The sequence below is a fragment of the Malaclemys terrapin genome, chromosome 16 (genome assembly GCF_027887155.1).
Source record: "Malaclemys terrapin pileata isolate rMalTer1 chromosome 16, rMalTer1.hap1, whole genome shotgun sequence".
In the NCBI taxonomy this organism is placed as follows: domain Eukaryota; kingdom Metazoa; phylum Chordata; order Testudines; family Emydidae; genus Malaclemys; species Malaclemys terrapin.
This window is the reverse complement of record NC_071520.1, coordinates 14,773,824-14,793,864: the sequence shown is the minus strand read 5'-3', so window position 1 is coordinate 14,793,864 and position 20,041 is coordinate 14,773,824. Positions and strand designations below refer to the sequence as shown.

Genomic DNA, 20,041 nt, shown 5'->3' with positions numbered 1-20,041 from the left:
TCACTGCAGGTTAAGAGCATCAGTGGAGTGATTTCTCTCATCTTTTCTGCACAGGAAACAGAGTCCCTGCCATTCACGTCTGTGAGGTTCAGCACCAGCTCTGTCCTCTCCTGCTCAATTCTTTTTTCACTCAAGCACATGAAGCTCCAGGGAACAGGGAACTCGGGTCTGAACTGGGCTCTGAGCTCCACAGACTGTGGAGGGGCAGATCATTCCCCGGCAGCTGGTCACGTGTCCAGTTCTCGCCGCAGTTTGACAATTTCCAGTAAGAGTTTCTCTTTCTCCAGCACGATCTTTTCCTTCTGCAGCTGCAAGGTCTCTTTCTGCAGCTCCAGGATCTCGGTGTGCAGCCGGCTGTGCTTCTCCCAAAGCTCCTTGGCTGGCCCGACACAACCCCTCTGGCTGGGCAGCGAATCTTCGGTCACAGATGCGCTTGCTGAACAAACCAAACAACAACCCCCCAAATGGTTAAAGCAAACGGAGTCAAGAGAATACAGAAACGGCGGTTCATCCCAGATCCCAGCCCCCGTGGGGCAACGTCCCACCCGCCACTAACAGCAGGATCCAACCTCCTCAAAATAAGGGTCATGCCCCCGTTCTGCCAGGACCTAATGCTGCTCTGTCTGCATCCAGGAAAGCTCGTCCAGGCTACAGGAAGCAGCTCTACAGAGATGCCCTTTCTGATCTAACACCGCTGTGTCTCTCTCTCCTATCTTCTCTCGTCTTTCCCTGGTTACCTCTGGCCTCTTTTCCTCCCGCCCCCCACCTTGATACTCCTCTCCTGTTACCCACATAATTTACCTAGACATGAGATGTGTGGTAGCTCTGATGTCCTAGAACCACTAGTCGTGCCAAGCATCAAATAGTGGTGAGGCCTGTAGTGCCTGATGCTACAAACGGGCATTTAAAGCTGTCTAATTTCACTGAGTGCTGCCAGTGAGCCAGGCCATGGGACAGCCTCCCATGCAATCCCAGGCGGATGAACCGCAAGCAAAGTCAGCATGGGCTCGTGTACTCAGGGTGCGACCCTGCTCCGAGAGCAGATGAAGGTTCTTTCAAGCTGCCCGAGCATACTTAAGGTGGAGGGTGGGGCTGTCTTAATGGCAATAGGAGATCTGCAGCTGCCCTTCCCAGGGGGGTAAGCCTTGCCCCTTCTGTCAGGTTTAACCATAGTGCCATGCGGAGGTTGTTAACACTGGCTGGGGCAGGCCACCGCCAACTTGTGCTGAAGTTCTAAGCAGCCTGGTTGGCAAGCTGGACAGAAGCAGAGCTGGAGACGCCCTCACTGCAGTGGGCTGAAGGGAGCGAGTGATACCTTAACGCCAATGTCCAATGCATTCTGGCTTAGGAAGGAGCATGGTCACACAGACAGCAGAGTGGGGTGAAATGTGATTCAGTGGAGAATGAGTGGGAATACAGGGCAGATCTGTGGCACGATTCTACGCATGATCCGGAGCTTCAGGGCAGTTTAGCAACACTAAAAACAGACACAGGGAACTTCTCCCCAGCCTCAAATTGTACATCTACTCTCTTAAAAGCAGCAGGTCTCAAACTGAAGGTCGTGACCCCTCAGGGGGTTGTAAGGTTATGATGTGGGGGGTCGTGAGCTATCAGCCTCCAGCCCCAAACCCTGCTTCACCTCCAGCATTTATAATAGCATTAAATATTAAAAAAATGTGTTTTTAATTTGTAAGGGGGGATTGTACTCAGAGACTTGCTGTGTGAAAGGGGTCACCAATACAAAAGTTTGAGAACCACTGCTTAAAAGCAAGGTGTCCCTTCTCACTGGATTTGATCTGTTCCAGCTGACCCGCATTTAGTCTCTAGCTACAATAGTAAGGAACCAAGATGGTTCTAAGCCAGCGGTTCTCAAACTGTGGGTCAGGACTCCAATGTGGGCCGGGGTCGCCAGGGCTGGCTTAGACGTGCTGGGGTCGAAACCCGAGCCCCACTGCCCGGCGCCAAAGCCCAAGAGCTTCAGCCCTGGGCAGTGTGGTTCAGGTTACAGGACCTCAGCCTGGGGCTGAAGCCCTTTGGCTTGGGCTTTGCTTTCCCCTCCCCCCGGCCTGGGCCGATGGGGCTTGGGCTTTGGCCCTCCCATCTGGGGTGTTTAGCTCGTGTGGGCTCAGACTTCACTCCCTCCTCCTGGGGTCGTGTAGTAATTTTTGTTGTCAGAAGGGGGTTGCAGCGCAATGAAGTTTGAGAACCCCTGTTCTAAGCTGTTTACAACCCTGGGCCCTGGGATGGAAATAGTATTTGTCACTTGACTGTTATCACAGCAGGGGAGAACAGGGCTGTATTTCTGCAAAGGCATCTTAATAGTGGTAGTAGGAAAAATGCTCCCTGATGGACTGGAGACACAAACACACCCCTGGGGGCACTGCTCACTGACTCAGAGCCATTCTCAGGGGAGACGTGTTTGGCCAAGCACTTGGCAAGGGGCTGGGAGGAAAGGTCCATTCTTGGGAATTCTGGGCAGCTTAAAATCTATTCTAAATGGTCACTTGATAGCAACGTGCTCCTCTCATGGCAACCATGGCCTGCTTAGAAAGGGCTGGTGCCTATTAATGACACTCCATAACAGAGGGCAAAGCGGCACAGGCAGCTCTATCACCAGGGTCAGACCAAGTACAAATCCTGGCTCAGCTCACACGTGAAATGAGATTGGTGCCTCTTCCCACCCACCAGGTGACCTGTCACTGATGGAAACTTGTACTCCAGCCAGGAGCAGGACAGTGACTGGTCAGGGCTGAGAGATACTGGCAGAGCTCACATGGCTTCTGCTCAGAATAGGCTGAGTTCTGCTCTTGGTGACACGGGTAAGTATCCAGAGTAGCTCTGCTGAACTGCACGTAGCATCTACAGCTATATGTGGTGTAACGGGAGGCAGGATCGGGCCTGTTTGCCAGGCTGCTGCTAGTAACTAATAGCCTCTTCCTTTCACGGACCAATTAAAATACTGCTGGGAAGGAGGAGGAGGAGCCGGGCACTGTGTGGCCTGGCTAGCGGGCATGGCTGTCTCACCATTATCATCCATTGCTGTGTGGATGCCTTCGGAGCTGGGGCTGTCAGTCCTGCTGCTTTGTGTGACTGGGCTTGAGATGACCCCTAGGCAAGGCCATTCGAATACAGGGCTCAAAGGGCACTTGATCTTATAGGCCAATGCAAAGTCTGGGGAGCAATTCAGAGGCACCGGAGTCCTGCCAGGAGCAGGCACCTCAGGTCCATGGCTTGGTGGCGAGGTAGTCCTGGGAATTGGCACAGGGCGTGTCTCAGCTACAGGCGCACAAGTCAGCGGAGGATCCTTACTGGGGCCCAACAGTCTCTTTTCCACACTCTCTTGAGATCCACCCAAGCACAAATCGCTGGGCTGCGGGTCCCCTGGCGCACGGATGAAGCTCTTTCCTGGACAGCCAGTCCCTGGTGCCATTTCTTTGTCTGCGTCCAAAAGGACTTCCGTTTTGCAGAGCAGTTTGTTCCCCTGGCTCAGCTGAAGCCCATCATTCTGGCTGTGGAGGAATAAGTCTGACGAAGACTCCCGCATCCCCTCCGCTGCGCAGAGAGGCACTGCGGTTCCAGCTGGGCCGCTGGACGGCTTCGTTCTGAACCCAGGGCCCAGAAGCAATGGTTCTGCCAGCTCCGGCCCTGTCTTATTGAAGAGAGCAAAGATGTTGTGGAAGAGCCTCTCCTGGGGCCGCTGCCTCAACAAGGGGTGTTTCACCGTGGTCAGCTCCTTGCGGGCGTCAATGACCATGTTATGCCACTTCTTGCGGATCTCGTCAGGCGTGCGCTGCACGAGCGGGCTGAGGGAGTTGACGGCAGCAGTGATCTCTTCCCACGCTCGCTGACGGTCCATCGTGTTCCTGTAGCGCCCGCTCTTGGGGATCAGGATGTCCTTGCGCAGGCTGAATTCTTCAAGGATGAGGAACTTCTCTTCTTCGGAAAACTTGAGTCTTTTTGGCTTGGCTGTGGTCATGTTGCCCCTGCGATTCAATTACAAGTCACCATTATGGCACTATTTACCATGAGATCCCACTTAACCGTAGTACTGAGCCCAGGTGGTAGAAGAGGATATTGTACAAGGTGGATCGTGACTCCATCCAAGTTTGGGGTTTTTGGGAGCAATCAATTGGTTGATAATTATGTTTCAACCATCAATACCCATAGGACCCTCTGCAGCTTTAAGGTCAGGTGATTTAAGCACGTAAATAAGATTACCCTACGATTAGATAATCTGGCCTTAGCCACAGATCCAGTTGGGCGCCTCACAATCAGCAGTGGCTGAACTTTGCCTAACCAAGGGCCTCACTGACAAACTGCCCCAGCCTGAGAGGTGCACAGGATCTGCGTCCAACTGAGCTGCCTGTAGCCACACTGGCCTTTAATGCCAAAGTGAGGCCTGGCGGAGCACCGATCCCAGCCTGCAACACAGCAGCTTCATCCAGCAAGGCCCACCATGGAGTCTGCATCTTAAAAGCACAAAATCCTTCCTATTAAGCAGCTACCCTATATAACCACATAGAATCTCACAGGGCTTTATGAAGGAAGGTAAATATCATTAATTACCACATTAAATGCAGGGAAACTGAGGCAAAGGAAGGTGAAGCAACTGGTCTGTCACAGAGCAAGCCGAGGACTAGAACCCTGGACTCCGGACTCCCAATCCCGTTCTCCGTGGAAGTATAGCCCACAAGGACTACAGCTTGCTGGGGTCAACAAGCAGTAGCTCACATGGGCATCAGCTGTCCCCGAAGGCCGGACCTTTGTACTGAAAGTGCCACCTGTTACTTTGAGCTGGAGAATTACAAGCTGCATCCAGCCAGCTCTGCAGGGCCGGCAGCTCTCTATTGTTTTGTCAGATTTGTAGCATATGCTCCTTGAGGCAGGGATCAGGCCTTCAAAGGCACCCATGGCAGAGAGAGAGAGAGAGACAGGAGGGTCATCACCGCAATGCTGGGAACTTTGACCTGCAAGGACACTGCCTGACATATGGTTCATCTAGCCCAGCATCCCGTCTCTGTGCCAGGGGCCAGCACCGATGCTGCAGAAGAAGGTGTAAAAGCATCCCTCAAATGCACAATTACGCAATAACCCCCTGATAGGGGAAATTTCTGCCTAATCCTTAATTCCTAGTGCCTGGCTGATGCCCCGAAGCACCAGCATTTAGCCCCCTTATTTTTCTTCTCCTGGTGCCTGAAACTCCAGATGCTTTTATTGCTGGTCTAAACCCCTAACTGTGCTGGCCCCCTACTCAGCTCTTTCCCGCACCAGTATCCAGTGGGGGTGAGTTCCGCCGGCTAACGAACTGCGGGGCAGCGCGCGCTGGGGGCGGTCCCCGCGCTGGGGTGGCCCCGCACCTCTGAAGATGGGGCGCAGCGCAGGCCCATTGCGCGGCGGGCGGCTGGGCTGGGGCGAGCCCGCGGGGCCCGGCCCGGCCGCGGGGCGGCACCTACCTGCCTGCGGCGCTCGCATGCCGGCGGCCGGAAGCGGGAGCCGGGGGAGGCGGCGACTGCCCCGGGCCCAGCTCGGCAGGAAGCGGGGGGTTGCCACGTATCCCGTGACACGCGGGGGCGCCGTGGCCACGCCCCGGCCTGGCTCCGGGATCCCGGCCGGGCCCTGCCCCGTCGCTGGGGCTCGCTCCCGGTGCCGCCGCCCAGCCCGAGCGCGGCCTTAGCCCCCTGCCCAGCCGGAGGGGCAGTGACCGGCCCCGGCCCCGGCCCCGGCTTGGGGGCTCGCTGCTTTCCTCGCCCAGCAGCCCGCTGCCGCCGGCCGGCTCCCCTTCCCCGGCCGGGTCTTTCCTCCCGGGCCGCTCACTGCTCCTCTGCCCCGCTCCCCACGCCCAGGGGCCGTGTTTCCTGGGGATGAGGCGGGTCTGGCCTGACGGCAGCAGGTGGGGTGCTGGGGCCAGCCCTTAATGCGGCAGGAGCTGGGGCAGGGAAATCGGGGAGCCGCACGAGCAGCAGGAAGGGAGCTGGGGGGGGTGTCAGAGCCCAGGCACATGCCAGTCAGTGGTTAATGGGGTGGGGAGGGGGGCTGTACCTGTGATGGAGCAGAGATGATGAAGGCAGGGGGAACTCCTGCAAGTGTTCCAGCCTTTCAGGGATTGGCCTGGGACCAATATTTAATATTTTCAGTCATGACTTTGGTGCAAAAAATAGGTGTGTGCTAATGAACTTTGCTGACCACACAGAGCTGGGCAGCGTCGCCACTGCAGAGGATGATCAGAATATTCTACAGGAAGACTCGGATGACCTAGAGGACTGGAGCGATAGACGTGGGATGAAATTTAATGGTACAAAGTGTGAGGTCGGGCCGTGCACACAGGGGCGGGTAAGAATTTCTGCTACAAGATGGGGGCTCATCAGTCGGAAACAACAGAAGGAGAAAGACCTGGGTGTGTTGGTTCATTACAGGTTGACTATGAGCCATTAAATGTACTGTGGGCCAGGGCCCACCCACTTAGCATCCAGGCCCAACTCCGGCTTAGCTCTGCCCCACTCCACCCAGGCAGCAGGGTTGGGGTGTGGGGACTTGTCCCACTCTGCCTATGTGCAAGCCCCTGCACCCCAGCCCCGCTTCCCAGCTGGAGTGGAGCAGGTGGGGGCGCCCATTTTTCCAGGGCCCCTCAATTGGCTGAGGCCCCTGGGCATGGCCCTGTTGGCCCAGTGGCTAATCTGCAACTGGGAGGAGGGCGGGCGAGTGGCGGTGGCAGAGGAGATCCTCAAAAAAGGTAGGCCTGCTGCCTCTGGGAGCCGGGCCCGGTGTGAGGCAGTGGGATGGGGAGGGGTGCCTTGTGCGCTGGAGAGCGGCATCTCCTCCCAGAGCTGGGTGCGTGCTAGGGCCCTCAGGGTCCCTGGTCAGAGCATCCATTGCCCCCAAGGCCGGCTGGAGGAGGGAGGGCGGGCGGGCTCACCGATCCCTCCTGCCTTCCAGCCCCCCTGTCATTGCCCACCCACCTGAAGTTGGGGCCCACCCAAATGTCCTATCCTGGCTACGCCACTGCTCTGGGCATAAAAATGGCACATGTGGTCATAATGTGTAGCAAGTGAGGTATTTCCAGAAGAGAGAGGATGTATTAATGCCATTGTGCCAGGCACTGGAAAGACCTCACCTGGAATACTATGCATAATTCTGATCACCCATGTTCAGGGAAGCTGAATTCAAACTGGAGCAGGTGCAGAGAAGGGCCACTAGAAAGATCAGGGGACTGGAGAGCTGAATGTCGGTGAGGAGACTAAAAGAGCTTGTTTTGTTCAGCGTAGGAAAGTGAATGCTGAAAGGGGATATGATTGCTCCCTATAAGAACATCCATACTGGTCAGACCAAAGATCCATCTAGCCCAGTATTCTGTCTTCTGAAAATGGCCAATACCAGGTGCTCTAGAGGGAATGAACAGAACAGGGAATCATCAAGTGAACCATCCCCTGTGGCCCATTCCCAGCTTCTGGCAGAGGCTAGGGACACCATCCCTGCCCATCCTGGCTAATAGCCATTGATGCACCTATCCTCCATGAATTTATCTACTTCTTTTTTGAACCCTGTTATAGTCTTGGCCTTCACAACATCCTCTGGCGAGGAGTTCCACAGGTTGACTGTGAGTTATGTGAAAAAATAATTTGTTTTAAATCTGCCGCCTATTAATTTCATTTGGTGACCCCTAGTTCTTGTGTTATGATGAGTAAATAACACTTCCTTATTTACTTTCTCCTCACCAGTCATGATTTTATAGACCTCAATTATATCCCCCCTTAGTCATCTCTTTTCCAAGCTGAAAAGTCCCAGTCTTATTAATCTTTCCTCATATGGCAGCTGTTTCATACCCCTAATCATTTTTGTTGCCCTTTTCTGAACCTTTTCCAATTCCAATATATATTTTTTTGAGATGGGGCAACCACATCTGCACTCAGTATTCAAGATGTGGGCGTATCATGGATTTATATAGAGGCAATATGATATTTTCTGTCTTATCTATCCCTTTCGTAATGATTCCCAACATTCTGTTAGCTTTTTTGACTGCCTCTGCACATTGAGTGGATGTTTTCAGAGAACTATCCACAATGACTCCAAGATCGCTTTCTTGAGTGGTAACAGCTAATTTAGACCCCATCATTTTATATGTATAGTTGGGATTATGTTTTCCAACGTGCATTACTTTGCATTTATCAACATTGAATTTCAGGAATAAATACATGAGGAGGGTAAACACAAGGGACAGTGAAGAGCTATTTAAGGTAGAGAGCAATGCTGGCACAAGAACAAATGGGTATAAGCTGGCCATGAATAAACTTAGGCTGGCAACGAGACAAAGGTTTCTAACCATCAGAGGTGCGAGGTTCTGGAGTAGCCTCCCAATAGGCGTGGGGGAGGGGGCAAACAATCTAACTAGTTTTAAGATGGGGCTTGATCAGTTTATGACTGGGCTTGTATTTTATGAATGGAATCGTGGGCACATTGGACCCTTTATAAACAGGTAAAGGAGTTGGGAAGTGAAGCGATGGGGTTACCTGTGACAGCAGGAGACTGGACTCGATGGCCCAGAAGGTGCCTTTGAGTTCTGTATCTTAATTCTCATTTGAAATGGCCTAAAACTAAAATGTCAGGCTCTTAATCTGAATGTCAGGCTTTAAAAACGTTATTTCCAAAACATTTTGAAAATAACACTTTTCTGCCCTGGCCGTTGCTTTGTGTATTTTAAGTCCTGTAGGAGCGATTAGCACAGCTGAGTTCACTTCCCTAACGAGGCTTTAGATGTTTCATTGAAGTATTGGTGATAGACAGTCAGTCAGCCTGGACTTTAGTTCCTACAAAGAGGGAAGCGAAGGAAAGTTATGGCAGCCCTGACTTTGTGTGTGTGATCTGCTCTCAGATGGGATCAGCTCCTGTGCATATTCCCCACCCTCTGACTACATCATACTGGAGAGTGACATGTGAAGGGTCCCTTCTGTACTCTGAGGACAGGAACTCTGGGACAGAGGCTGAATCAGTGAGGCACGTGCTCAACAGAGACAAGATGAAGGCTCTGTTGGTATGGGAGTGTTGTTGCACCAGCAGTTTGGACTAGAGTTAGACCATAAGTGAAGCAGCAACTAAGCTTTGAGAGTCAGAGACTAACATTTGAGGAATCAGAGGGCATTTGCTAACTGATTGAAAGGCTTTTCAAATGGAAAATACAGACACCCAGATTGCTTTATAGCACTGAGTAATAGCAACACCCAATTAGGACTCTTTATTAGTGATAAAGTCAAAGCGACACTTTATTCAGCCAAAAGCATGTTTATTGGCTCCTTATAACAGAAGCCACAAACATGGATAAAAAACAGTGAAATAAGAGCAGGGGGATCGGAGTTTGAGATGTGACCTCCTTCGAGCCGTGTTCTCTCTGGTCCTTCGGGGAGTAGTGCATCCAACCCTCCTCATTACAGGGAAGGCTGACTTGACCTGAGAATATTGGGCATACCAAGGAGCCCATGCCTTTCAGGTAGAGAGGAGCAGAAACATGGTCTTAGCCCATCACTGGTATTTTATGGTGGTGGTAATGTAATTTGTAAAGCTGCCTCTGAATGAAGAACTGGAAGCTGTCACCTCCTGGCCTGATCCAGAGAATGTGTGGTTGATAAAATAAGTCTGAGGAACCAAGCTAACCTGAGGGGGAAAGGGGCCTGGATCCCGGGTAGTAGGACAATGTACCACCTCCCTTTCCTGGCTGGTGAATGGGGAGCACCTGAGTTACATCAATAACCTACCAGTTCTGGATGGCTCCCAGCAGAGGAGAAATCAGGAAGGTGAGCACAGAGATCCAGCAGTGTCTCGGAACAGACATCCAAAGCACAGTGTGAAGAGAGCACACTCTGCCCCTTGGCTAATGGCTCATGGTAACTCAGTACAACACAGTTCTGCCACCCGGCATGATCAGACAGCCCTTACTGAGAACCTTGTATCTGTGATCCCATAGTCTAAACTGAAGGTGGGGGCCATTCCATGCTGGGCCAGCAGTTCCTGGACCAGCACAAGGTCACTTCTCAGCTCCTGGGAAGTGCAGTGGATCTCTGAAGCACCGAGGTGGGTCCTTTCCAGGCCATCCAGCGCGTGGGCCAGAAGTGTAGCCTTCACCAGTAGCGCTGTGACAGCAGCATGCACCTTTGCACACCCCAGAGCTTTCATATGCAAAGGTGCAATGGCCTCTAAAAGGGAGCAGAACAAGGCATTAATAGGGTTAGGGTGTGTATCGGATATCAGTGGCATTCAAAAGTAATTTAGAGAGACAGACGAGAGGGCAAATATTCCTGTTCACTGTCCCATCCTCTCCATGAGCCAAATTCCCATGTACGCCAGAGTGCAGATAAAGCACCACGCTGCTGCAGCAGGAGTTGAGCTGTCACTGAAAAACCAATGCCGCCTTGACATGCCCTCCCAGCAGCAGCATGAGGGTGCAGAGCCATGAATACCCACCCGGGACTGCTGGCTTTTTTCTGTTCCTGGCACAGGTGAATTCCAAGAACACCTGACTTGGCCTGTCCACACATGGCCCAGACACGGGCTTGTGCTAAGCTGTTTGTTATTTAGTTTTCTTCATTTACACAAATGCCAGGCAGCTCCACTGGGCGTTTGCCTCAGCTTACCTTGGCTGCATGGAGCACGGCCAGCCCCTGCCCAGCTTGACAGCTCTAGTACAGAGACTCTACTGCAGTTTCCCTTGCCAAGGGCAAATAGTTTATTATGCAGGTAACAGCAGGGGGTTTCTGGAGGCAATTTCCAGTTATCCAAAACCTCCAAGCTGTTTCTCATTCTCCAGTTTCACCTCTAAGCGCTATTTGTGATGCGCTACTAGGAGCTGGTTGAACTGTGTGGTGTATTTGGCCAAGATACAGAAAACAAGTTGGGGTTGTCAGTCAATGGCACAGACCCTGCAAAGGGACAATTATGGAACATAGTGGGTGTTCCCTGGCTTTTCCTTTGCACTCGGTTTTGTTCATCCCAGTCTCGGTGCTGTTTGAAGGGAGGCTGGTTTGTGGGGGGGAAACATTGGAACAAGAAACCTAGACGTAGCAGGTTTCTCTGCATGTGGATCGTGGGCTAGAGTCCAGGTGAATTGTATTAACCTGACTGAGAACAACATTGAAAAAATGTAAAGAATACTATGAAGTCACTTAAACCCCAAGTTTAACGTAGCTTTGAAGTTGCAATATGGCAGGAAGTAATGTGCTGCTTCTTCCACTTTACTTTATTTAAAGCAATTATTCTAGCACCACATAGTTAGTTAAAGAGATCGGCAATTAGTGCAGGTCCTACATATAAACAAATCTGTGCTTTATAAACAAGTGTCATATATGCAACCAGCTTTGCTTTGGTTTTAAGGCCGACACTGGGAAGGGATTAGATGCGATGCCAGTGCAGCTACGTACCTTGGCTCCACCAGTGCTTGCAGTGCTGCAGGTTGTGTAAGATGCTGGGTCCGGTGGCTTTCAGCCAGCGTTGAGCGAAGTCACAAAGCTGAGTAGAGGCGGGCACCCTGTCCAGCAGCTGAAGGAGGAAGGGGAGGAGCAGCCGGGATAAGACAGCTGGCTCTGCAAAAACATTGGGTTCGTCCTCTTTATACAGACTGACGGCTCTGAAAGGGAAGCCAAGTCAAACGATAAATCCCACGTTTTGTCTCATTCACTAATCTGCTCCTCCAAACACCTCTGCACGATGTCACGCTATGTACCAGCTGCGATAGCACAGTAATGGGTGTTACATGAGCAACCGGGACTTTCTGTATTGGTGACTAGAAAGGATGGGATTTCACATATTTGGTGTTTACAGATTGAAAGGCCCAAGGCCTCCCTCTGTGGGGGACAGTTCCCTTGGGATGCTGGCAACAATAATGTTTCCCATCTATATAGCAGTTTTACAGCACTGAACCCCCATTAACTCCTTAATCCACACAACTCCCCTGGGAGAGACTGAAGTGTCATCTCCACTGTACAGAGGGAGCAGCAGAGAGATTAAAGGCCTGGTTTTCAAACTTGAGTGCCTAAAGCAAGGCACCTACGTAAGTGGCCTGATTTTGAGAGGTGCTGCGCACACGCAACCACCAGTGAAGTAGGAGCTCTGGGTGCTCAGAACCTCCAAAATAAATAAATAAAAAATCAGGCCACTTATTTAGGTGCTTGAATAGAGATTTAGATGCTTAAGTTTAGGCCAGGATTTTCAAATGTAGGTGGACTAAGTTACCTGCCCCAGGTGGCACAGTGAGACTGTGGCAGAGATGGAGACAGAACTCACTAGGCCCTGCCCTCTATTTTCAGCCTCACTTGCATCCAGTCTGGACATTTTTATTTAAAAAACAAAACCAAAGAACCCCCTAAACAGATCATTTCTTTGCAGGGCCTAGTTTTTAATCTGCCCTTATAAAAACAAGTCGTCCCTATGGCTTTTATTCTGGAATACCACCTGGAGCGGCTTCCTCCAGAAGCAGAGACAAAGCCAGGCTGCATTTGCTCTTTTCACTCCTACGAGGAGACGGAGCATCCCCTCCTTGCCCTTTGCCGGCACACGGCGATCACTGCTTGCAAGTCTGAGCTGTCTCTTTACGAGCTGGTCACTTGGGCTCCCTCCTAAGAGGCAACCGAATTCTTGTGATTTGCCTTTGTTCCTGAAGACAGGTTTCCCAATCCTAGTCTGCACTGTGGCTGCTTTGCAATACGCTGCTGGCATAACCAGCCATGGCGGGATCTCTCTAGTGTATTGGTGTACTCCTGTGGCATGAAACAGCCAGCGACACTCTTAAGCCATTTCTAGTGTCTGCAGCTAGTGTTGGGAGGACACGGCCGGGAGAAAACTAGGAGTGGCCTGATCTTCCTACGCCACAACAATCCCTAGCTCTCCTCCTGGCCCCTTGGGGCTATTGCCAGGCAGCGGCTCTAATATACACTGGGATATTGGACCAGTGCAAAGTGGGATGTGGGAGCCTCAAAGCAATCTTTGTATCCCTTCGGGAGTTGCAGTGTGCCCTCCCCTTGGCCACAGCTGAAGATGGGTACTGAAATGTTTCTGGTGTATGTCTCCTTAACGCCACTTTAGAATCTTAGCTGCTCACTTGTTGGCCTCCAGTTCTGTCAAGATGTTGCTGAGATCCAGTGTGGGGAGGTGCCGTAGCAAAAACTCAAAGGTTTCTTGGCAGCCCCAGAACTTTTCCAGCAGGACATGCAGCAGGCACACCAGCCCTCTGTTACCCTGGATGAAGACACAACTGTCTTTAGGCCGCGCTCCCGACACGTGCTGAACAAGGCTGGCGAAGACAGAGGCTTCACGCCGTACTTCCTGATCCTCATCTTGTAGCAGGTAAATGCCCATGTCCATCACACTGAGTGGAAAAAGAAAGCAGACTTCATTTTAGTAGCATATGGTGCTATCCGGAGCATTTCTAAGCTGTCCAACTGCAATGCCAGGGGATAATCTTACACAGGTTGTAACTAACAGGAAACTTGGATGGTCAATATCATCACTACTTGTTTCTGGTAGTGCTTGCAATGTGTCAGGTGTTACATACATGAAAGGCCCTGTCCCCATGAGCTTACAGTTGAAAGAGACAAAGCTAATAGATGGAGGCTAGGGGAAAGGGGGAAATATACCAGCATAATGGTCAGATGGAAACTAGCTATATCCTGGTAATGTTTAACAAAGATCCTTTCTTCTCTTTTGTAAAGTGACATGCAATATCCTCAAGTACTCCATAACCTTGTCACAGTCAGCCTGTCTCTGTTCATCAGTGCAAAGTGCCCCATCCAATATTATATTGAGGATTTTCATGAGGATACTGTTGGGGAGAGTTGGACCCAACATTTACATTTTTTTTTTAAAATATTGTTTTACAAACCCTTAGGTCAACAGAAACGTTTCCGGTATTTTTATTTAAACTCCAACTTACACATCTTTTGTCTAAATTTCAATATTCCTATGTTGTGTCTGCAACTGGAATATTGCAGAGCTGAGTTATCCTGCATGAGGGCCAGAAAATGAAACTGACGAGTTCATTTTCATTGTCCAGGCGGAGTGAAATGCAGAGAGTAAATAAACAGTACTTGTAGCGAAAAGGAGCCGAGGCTTTCAGGTGTTAGCAGCAGCACAGGTAACAGCATCTTGTTTTTAAAAATGTGACTTGTAACTTGGCAATGTCCCCTTTAATATTCTTCAATGCGGTTTTCCTAGTGCAAGCCTTCGATTAAATAGGCAAGTTATTAACCTTTAGGGCCAGAAACTGGGATTTTGGATGCTGGAGCAGTACTGGTAATGTGTATTGTCAATGACCATCACGAAAACCTGACTTTCATGCCACAAGTATTGCTCCAAGTCAAGCTGAATTAGCTCTTGCCAGGAAATTAAAAATAAATAATACAAGGTTTTTTAGTTATATCAACAACAAGAGAATAAGGATGGATGATATTTACCCCCACATACATGAGGGGGTAAATAGCAGGGAGGGTGAAGAGCTATTTAAGCTACAGGACAATGTTGGCACAAGAACAAATGGATATAAACTGGCCATGAACAAATTCAGGCTGGAAATTAGAAGAAGGTTTCTAACCATCAGAGGGATGAGGTTCTGGCACAGCCTTCCCATAGGTGTTGTGGGGGCAAACAATTAGTTTCAATAGAGAGATGGATCCATTTTTTTAGTGTGAGTGTATGATGGGGTCGCTTATGCTGGTAGGGGTTAAGGCTCAGCAGCCCTGAGGCCCATTTCTGGTGTGTTCTGGGTTGGCAGAGTTTTCACCTTCTTCTGCAGCGGCTGGGTGCGGGTCAGTTACCAGGATTACGTGGGTGTATCTCATTGAATCATTTCCTGCTGTTGGGGGAGCCTCAGGCACTGGTGCACTGCAGCCCCTCCTACTCTCTGCCTGTGGCACATAATACTCTAGTCCCCTGAGGGCTGGAATACTTTGGTCTCATTTCAGTGGTTGGGATCAGTGTGCAGGAGGTGGTGGTGGTGGTGGTGGCCTGTGATACGAGGTGTGAGAGGTCTGACGAGATGATCTGCTGGGTCCCTTCTGGCCTCAACTTAAGTGTCAGCTACGTACCGCACAGCCACCGACAGCAGGGATGGGCAGGAGGCTTCCAAGGCACTCTGAACCACGTCCGCTCCTGCCAGCTTGAGAGACCTTGCTGCCGCCAGTCTCAGCACCTCTGAAGAAATGGATTTGCTGCATCTTTCCAGCATCACACACCATCGCTCAAGCAGGGGATAATCCCGAAGCTTGGAACTGTCACAGGATGAGTGAGAGAGAAGAATGTCAAAGTCAGGTCATTCCTTCTGGCTCCATCAGACACCGGCACTCAGCTGACTGCCCCAACACAGAATTCTCCCTTTTCAGGGAGGTTCTGTACCAATAAGCCAGACCCATGTCACTGCACCAGACTAGTGAAGCTGCCATGAATCCTTTGACATTGGCGCGTTTGTTGATGTCCAATGCAAAAACGAAATCAAGATGCACTAAAGTATATCAGGGCCTGCAGCGAAGGGTCATGGGTCTCTGCAGAACACGGGGGAGAAGCAGTAGCACCTCTGGTTCTGTCCCTCTCACAGAGACTGGATCCTATTCTCCATCTGTTCAAGCACAGGGTCTGGGAGTCGCGAGAAGCAGGGCCACTTGAGTTCAAATGCTACACCAGGCACAAAAGGATTACTCTAGCTGCCAGTATTTAGCGTGGTACCTGCCCCAGAGCTCCTTGGACACACAGCATTGTTTATGCTGTACCCTGCCTACTGGACAATTATCTCCTGCACCGACACCTCTGTAACTGGTACCCCTACGTTTCTACGTGTCGCTGCAGGCATGTAACTACAGCTCCTGTTCAGCTGCAAGTGATCTGTCTCCTCGCTTTCTTGGGGAGTGGAGTAAATTGGTATCCGACGACCTACCACGCAGGGCAGAGCTTGAATGCAGCGCCAGTTAAATTGGTATCGTGGAAGGCACATGCCTCCAATAAAATTCAATGCCAACCAAGTAAGAGCAAGAGGAAAAAAGCCAGGACAGAAGCACAAACCTGAATATATTATATAGGCAATGCCAAAAAAGTGTCTTCTGTTGTAGGGCTCAGTGCCCAGTGAACCCAGGGCTAAACTCTTATTGACATCTATGGCCCATCAGAGAATTCGAGGGAGGGTACAGGAGAATAAGACTCTACTTACCCCAGGACAAAGAGCAAGCTAATCACGGAGAGTGCCTGGAAGAGGAGGTCTGGGCCAGGAGACTCTGTTTCCACCATAGATAGCAGGACATCCACACATGCTGCTGCAGGACCCAAGAGTTTATGGAAAACATCCTGGGCCTGGGATGAAGGATTGCGGCACAGATGCACCAAAGCCTCCAGGTATAACTTCAAGAACTCTTTGTCCCTCCGACGTTGTAGCACTGATTTTAGGTTCTCCTGATGAAGAAAGGGAAAGTCCCAGAGAAATAAGGAATCACTGTCCCTCTTGGGGGAAAAAGTCCTTTCAATTCGGGAAGAGCAATGACACTTCTAAAGCTAAACTGCAGCTGTGGAAGTGTGGTGGATTAAACGCTCTAGCCACTCACCTCTAGAGACTTGGGTTCAAACTCCCATTAGGATGCGCGGGGAAAGGCAGACGGGAAGTGAATGGCCTCAGCACAGTGATTGCTGGGAACACCTAACTAGCCCAGCTCATCCGAATGAGAGCTCAGAAAGGCACGATCTGTTTCACAATGTGGGGGTGTTAGGACTGGACAGCTCCTGAGCGTTCGCTCTGATTTAAAATCTCTATGGAGCCTTGCCTTACCAGTAATGTCAGCTGGAGACTCTTCTCTAAGTCCTTGCTTCTTTCTTCCTCCCCTTCAATCACCCACGTCAGGATGGCTGATTGTATATCAACATCTGCCCCTTGGAGGAGCAAGCAAATGGCACCAACTCTCTCAGCCCCAGCCAGGCTTGCTGCCTCTTTGCAGAGGAAGTGGGTGATAACTTGATGGAACACAGCGGAGCCCACCTGCAAGAAAACCAGAACAGCTGCTTGTATGCTGCTCCAGGAAAGGCTGTGCTTTCCAGACAGGGACAAGATCCCCTTGATGTGGGCCAGGTTTGGATGAATGCCCGACACTACATGCCCACTGCTAGCACATTGAATAAAAGTGAAATAGCTGGAGAACTAAATTTAACCTACATTTTCCCCTTCAGCAGAGATGCTCGAGGTTAAAGGCCATTCACCATTTTTGTAAGAGCACCAGAGACTTTTTAAATCCGAGAGCATTCCTCTCCTGCTCCAAGCACTTTACAAACACCAGCTGGTTAAGCCTCAAAGGATCCCACTGTGAGCATGAATGCTCCTCCTCCCTATCCTGTCCTCCAGACCCAGCAGAGAGTTTACAATGGTCCATTGTGTCTGCAGCTTGACTGGTAGCATCTTCCTGCTGCATATTCCTTCTCCTTGAGCTGTTTGAGGCCCCAGTGAGCCACAATGAACACATCCTCAGGAGAGGCAAATACCTGGAGCTCGGAAGATCTTGCCTTCTGCGCTGGCCCGAGGCTGTCCAGTTCACTGCTCACAACCTCTCGAAAACGCTTCGCAAAACCCTGGGTGCAGCTCCCCGCCAACAGGGAGATGACTTGGAGGTAGGCTGAGCGAATCAGAGGGCACTGCTGTGCAGGGGTGACCAACCAGAACTGGCCTTCCATCTGGTGAGCCACAGACAGCATGGCACATGGTGACAAACTGAAAGGAAACGTCAGAGTTTACTTAACGAGGTACTAGAAACAATAGTTATGGGTTAGCTGTTACTAGCCACCTTGGATGCAGGAGCGTTAGCTTGTCTCTTTGAAAGGTGCTGGCCCAGTTCCCTCTGCAGAGCCATGCATTACAATTCTGTTTCTTGGAAGGGGACAGGGTACTGCATTGATAAAGGCTGGGAAGGTCAGTCGTTATTAGACCACCCTGTATCCTGTCTTATGACGGCATCATTGGGCTCTTTCCTCCTGTTTCTAGGGTGTGTGATGGAACCTTTTCCCCCACCCTTGCAACCAACCAGAACATGAGGTCAGTGTATGTCCTTCTGCATTGTCCCTAGCACTCCATGAAGCAGCCAGCAGGGCTCCATGCAGAGTCCTTATTTCTTGCCCTTTCGATAACAAAAGGCAGGATTGCGAGTCAGCTGGTGAGTCTGTGATGGAGCCGCTGCTCTGCCACTCAGCTGGGAAGCAACGTTCCTGGGTTAATTTCAGCGTTTGCCTCGACATTCCTTGCCAGGCTGCTCACATTACACCCCTGGCTTTGGAGTTTGGATCTGAGATCATGCCTTGCTGCCGTGAAAACAGAAAGGGAGTAAGGGAACGGCACTTAAACCCACTCACCAGTTCGTGTCTGCAGCGTAAGCCAGCAGAGCCCGTATCTGCAGCAGACGCCCATGCAGCGTGTTGTGGGATAGGACACCGCCTTGCTTAGCTAAGTCCTCACCCAGTCGCAGCAGGATCTTCCCGTATTCAGCTGTAGGGACAACAGGGACTAGGGCCTTGGCTGCCATGACTCGCACAGCGTAGATGGGGTTTCCTGCAAGCTGAAGCAAGGGCTCCAGGAAGCAAGTGGAGACGCTGCAGAGCGAGCAGTGCAGAGTGGGAAACAAAGCAAAGATTATCCTGCTGCTGGTCTAGGTCCCTGCTAAACACCTGAACGGAAAGGGCTAGAAAAGGACCATGACCGCTCGAGAGCATGTCTCGGCTCTGCACGTCAGCTCCACGGGGCCTCTGAGCCCTCAGGACCAGCAGTGCCACTGCAGCGTCCCGCCATCGCGCAGCCCATCCTCTGCCAGGACGCGAGTGACTCAGACGAGGGCAGGAACCCTCCCCCGCTGCAGAAGGTGGCGGATGCCGTTGGCTCTGGGAGGCTGTCAGCCTCACGCAGGCCATAGGTAGCAGTGCCCCTGTGTGGACCCCCAGCCTGCACCCTGCCACCTGCCCATGGGGTGGCCTCCTCCCCATTTTCTCTACCTGCTCAGTCCATCTGCCCCGGGTTGGAGTTTTGCCAAGAGCGTGAGGATGGCGTGGAGTGAGGGGCAGAGGTGAAACCTCCCTCCCTCCGGCTCTCCTGCCGTCTCCAGAGCTGAGTGCAGCTCTCCCAGCAGGATCTCCCTCAGCTGCGGGTAGCGGCTGAAGAACGCCTGAGGGCTCACCCCGTCCTGAGCGCAGCTATCGTCCCGGCTCCGCTTCGGACCCAGCACCCGAGCTGTGAGGGCGCCTGAAAGACAACAAGTGGGGGAAGGGCATCAGGAACCACGGCCATTGGCACATGGCAGGGATGAACCAGCTACCCCCATGTACGCTGCCCTGCGCTTCAGCATGAACAGCAAGTCCACCAGAGCCGTGTTCGGGCAGAGGAAACATATTAGTGGTTTGAGCACGGAGACTTCCTGACGTCTCTCCTTGGACCCTGCCTCAAATCCTAGCAGAGCTGGCTCAGTCATTCGACCTTCCCAGGCAGGGAGATGGAGTCCCATGCAATTTACTCAACGGGGGGCGCTCTCAAAAGAGACTCAGAAAAGTAGGTCCCCCCCTGCTCTGCAGGGCATTAAAGATGCTGTGGCCTGTTTGCTGGGGTTTGCCTCGGGCCCTTGTCCAGCACTCCCACTCCACTCGCTCTCATGCTGAGCCACCCTCCACCCCAGAGATGGCTGCATTTCACTGACGCTGTGTGTAATGGGAGAGATGGAGACAAGTCAAAATTTAGATCCTGACTGGGACTGGCCCAAAGGTCAGACCTGGGGTTTTGCTTGGGGCCATCCCTTGAGCGCAGTTTGGAAAATGCTTTGTGGGGGTGGGATTCTGGATAAAACATTCTTCTGAGACCCTTTAGGGAACAGCTACCCTCAATAGCAAAGGACGCGGCTAGCAGACCTGGCAAGCTGAGCATTCCTGAAGTAGCCCAGCGCTGGCCTAATCTGGGACGCTAACAGATACAGGAATTAGCCTGTTAAGACTCCCCATCGACTGGAGGACACGTTTTGCAAACCGTACAACACGCTCTCCTCCCTCCTCCCCACCGCTGTTCACAGCA

General features: G+C 51.6%; 2 protein-coding genes across 5 annotated transcripts in view; both read right to left on the bottom strand.

The window, feature by feature from the left end:
• Positions 1 to 160: 160 nt before the first annotated feature.
• LOC128824699 (uncharacterized) lies at positions 161 to 5,687 on the bottom strand. The gene is made up of 3 exons (XM_054006506.1): positions 5,454 to 5,687; positions 3,025 to 3,983; positions 161 to 436 (listed from the first exon to the last, which is right to left on the bottom strand). Exons 2-3 carry the CDS (start codon positions 3,974 to 3,976, stop codon positions 228 to 230), a joined length of 1,161 nt encoding a protein of 386 aa, XP_053862481.1. The 5' UTR covers positions 3,977 to 3,983; positions 5,454 to 5,687; the 3' UTR covers positions 161 to 227.
• A 3,538-nt stretch (positions 5,688 to 9,225) lies between these two features.
• LOC128824746 (thyroid adenoma-associated protein homolog) overlaps positions 9,226 to 20,041 on the bottom strand; it is a 39,217-nt gene continuing 28,401 nt past the window's right edge. For 3 of the 4 annotated variants that reach the window (XM_054006602.1, XM_054006603.1, XM_054006604.1), the window contains exons 23-31: positions 18,979 to 19,225; positions 18,346 to 18,582; positions 17,485 to 17,710; positions 16,781 to 16,987; positions 16,172 to 16,410; positions 15,060 to 15,242; positions 13,079 to 13,345; positions 11,403 to 11,608; positions 9,226 to 10,181 (exon numbers count right to left, since the gene is read on the bottom strand). In XM_054006602.1, the coding sequence (XP_053862577.1) occupies positions 9,910 to 10,181; positions 11,403 to 11,608; positions 13,079 to 13,345; positions 15,060 to 15,242; positions 16,172 to 16,410; positions 16,781 to 16,987; positions 17,485 to 17,710; positions 18,346 to 18,582; positions 18,979 to 19,225 (2,084 nt within the window). In that variant the 3' untranslated portion in view covers positions 9,226 to 9,909. Of the gene's footprint in view, positions 10,182 to 11,402; positions 11,609 to 13,078; positions 13,346 to 15,059; positions 15,243 to 16,171; positions 16,411 to 16,780; positions 16,988 to 17,484; positions 17,711 to 18,345; positions 18,583 to 18,978; positions 19,226 to 20,041 lie in introns of those variants that run through there. The other variant, XM_054006605.1, reaches the window with a different exon arrangement.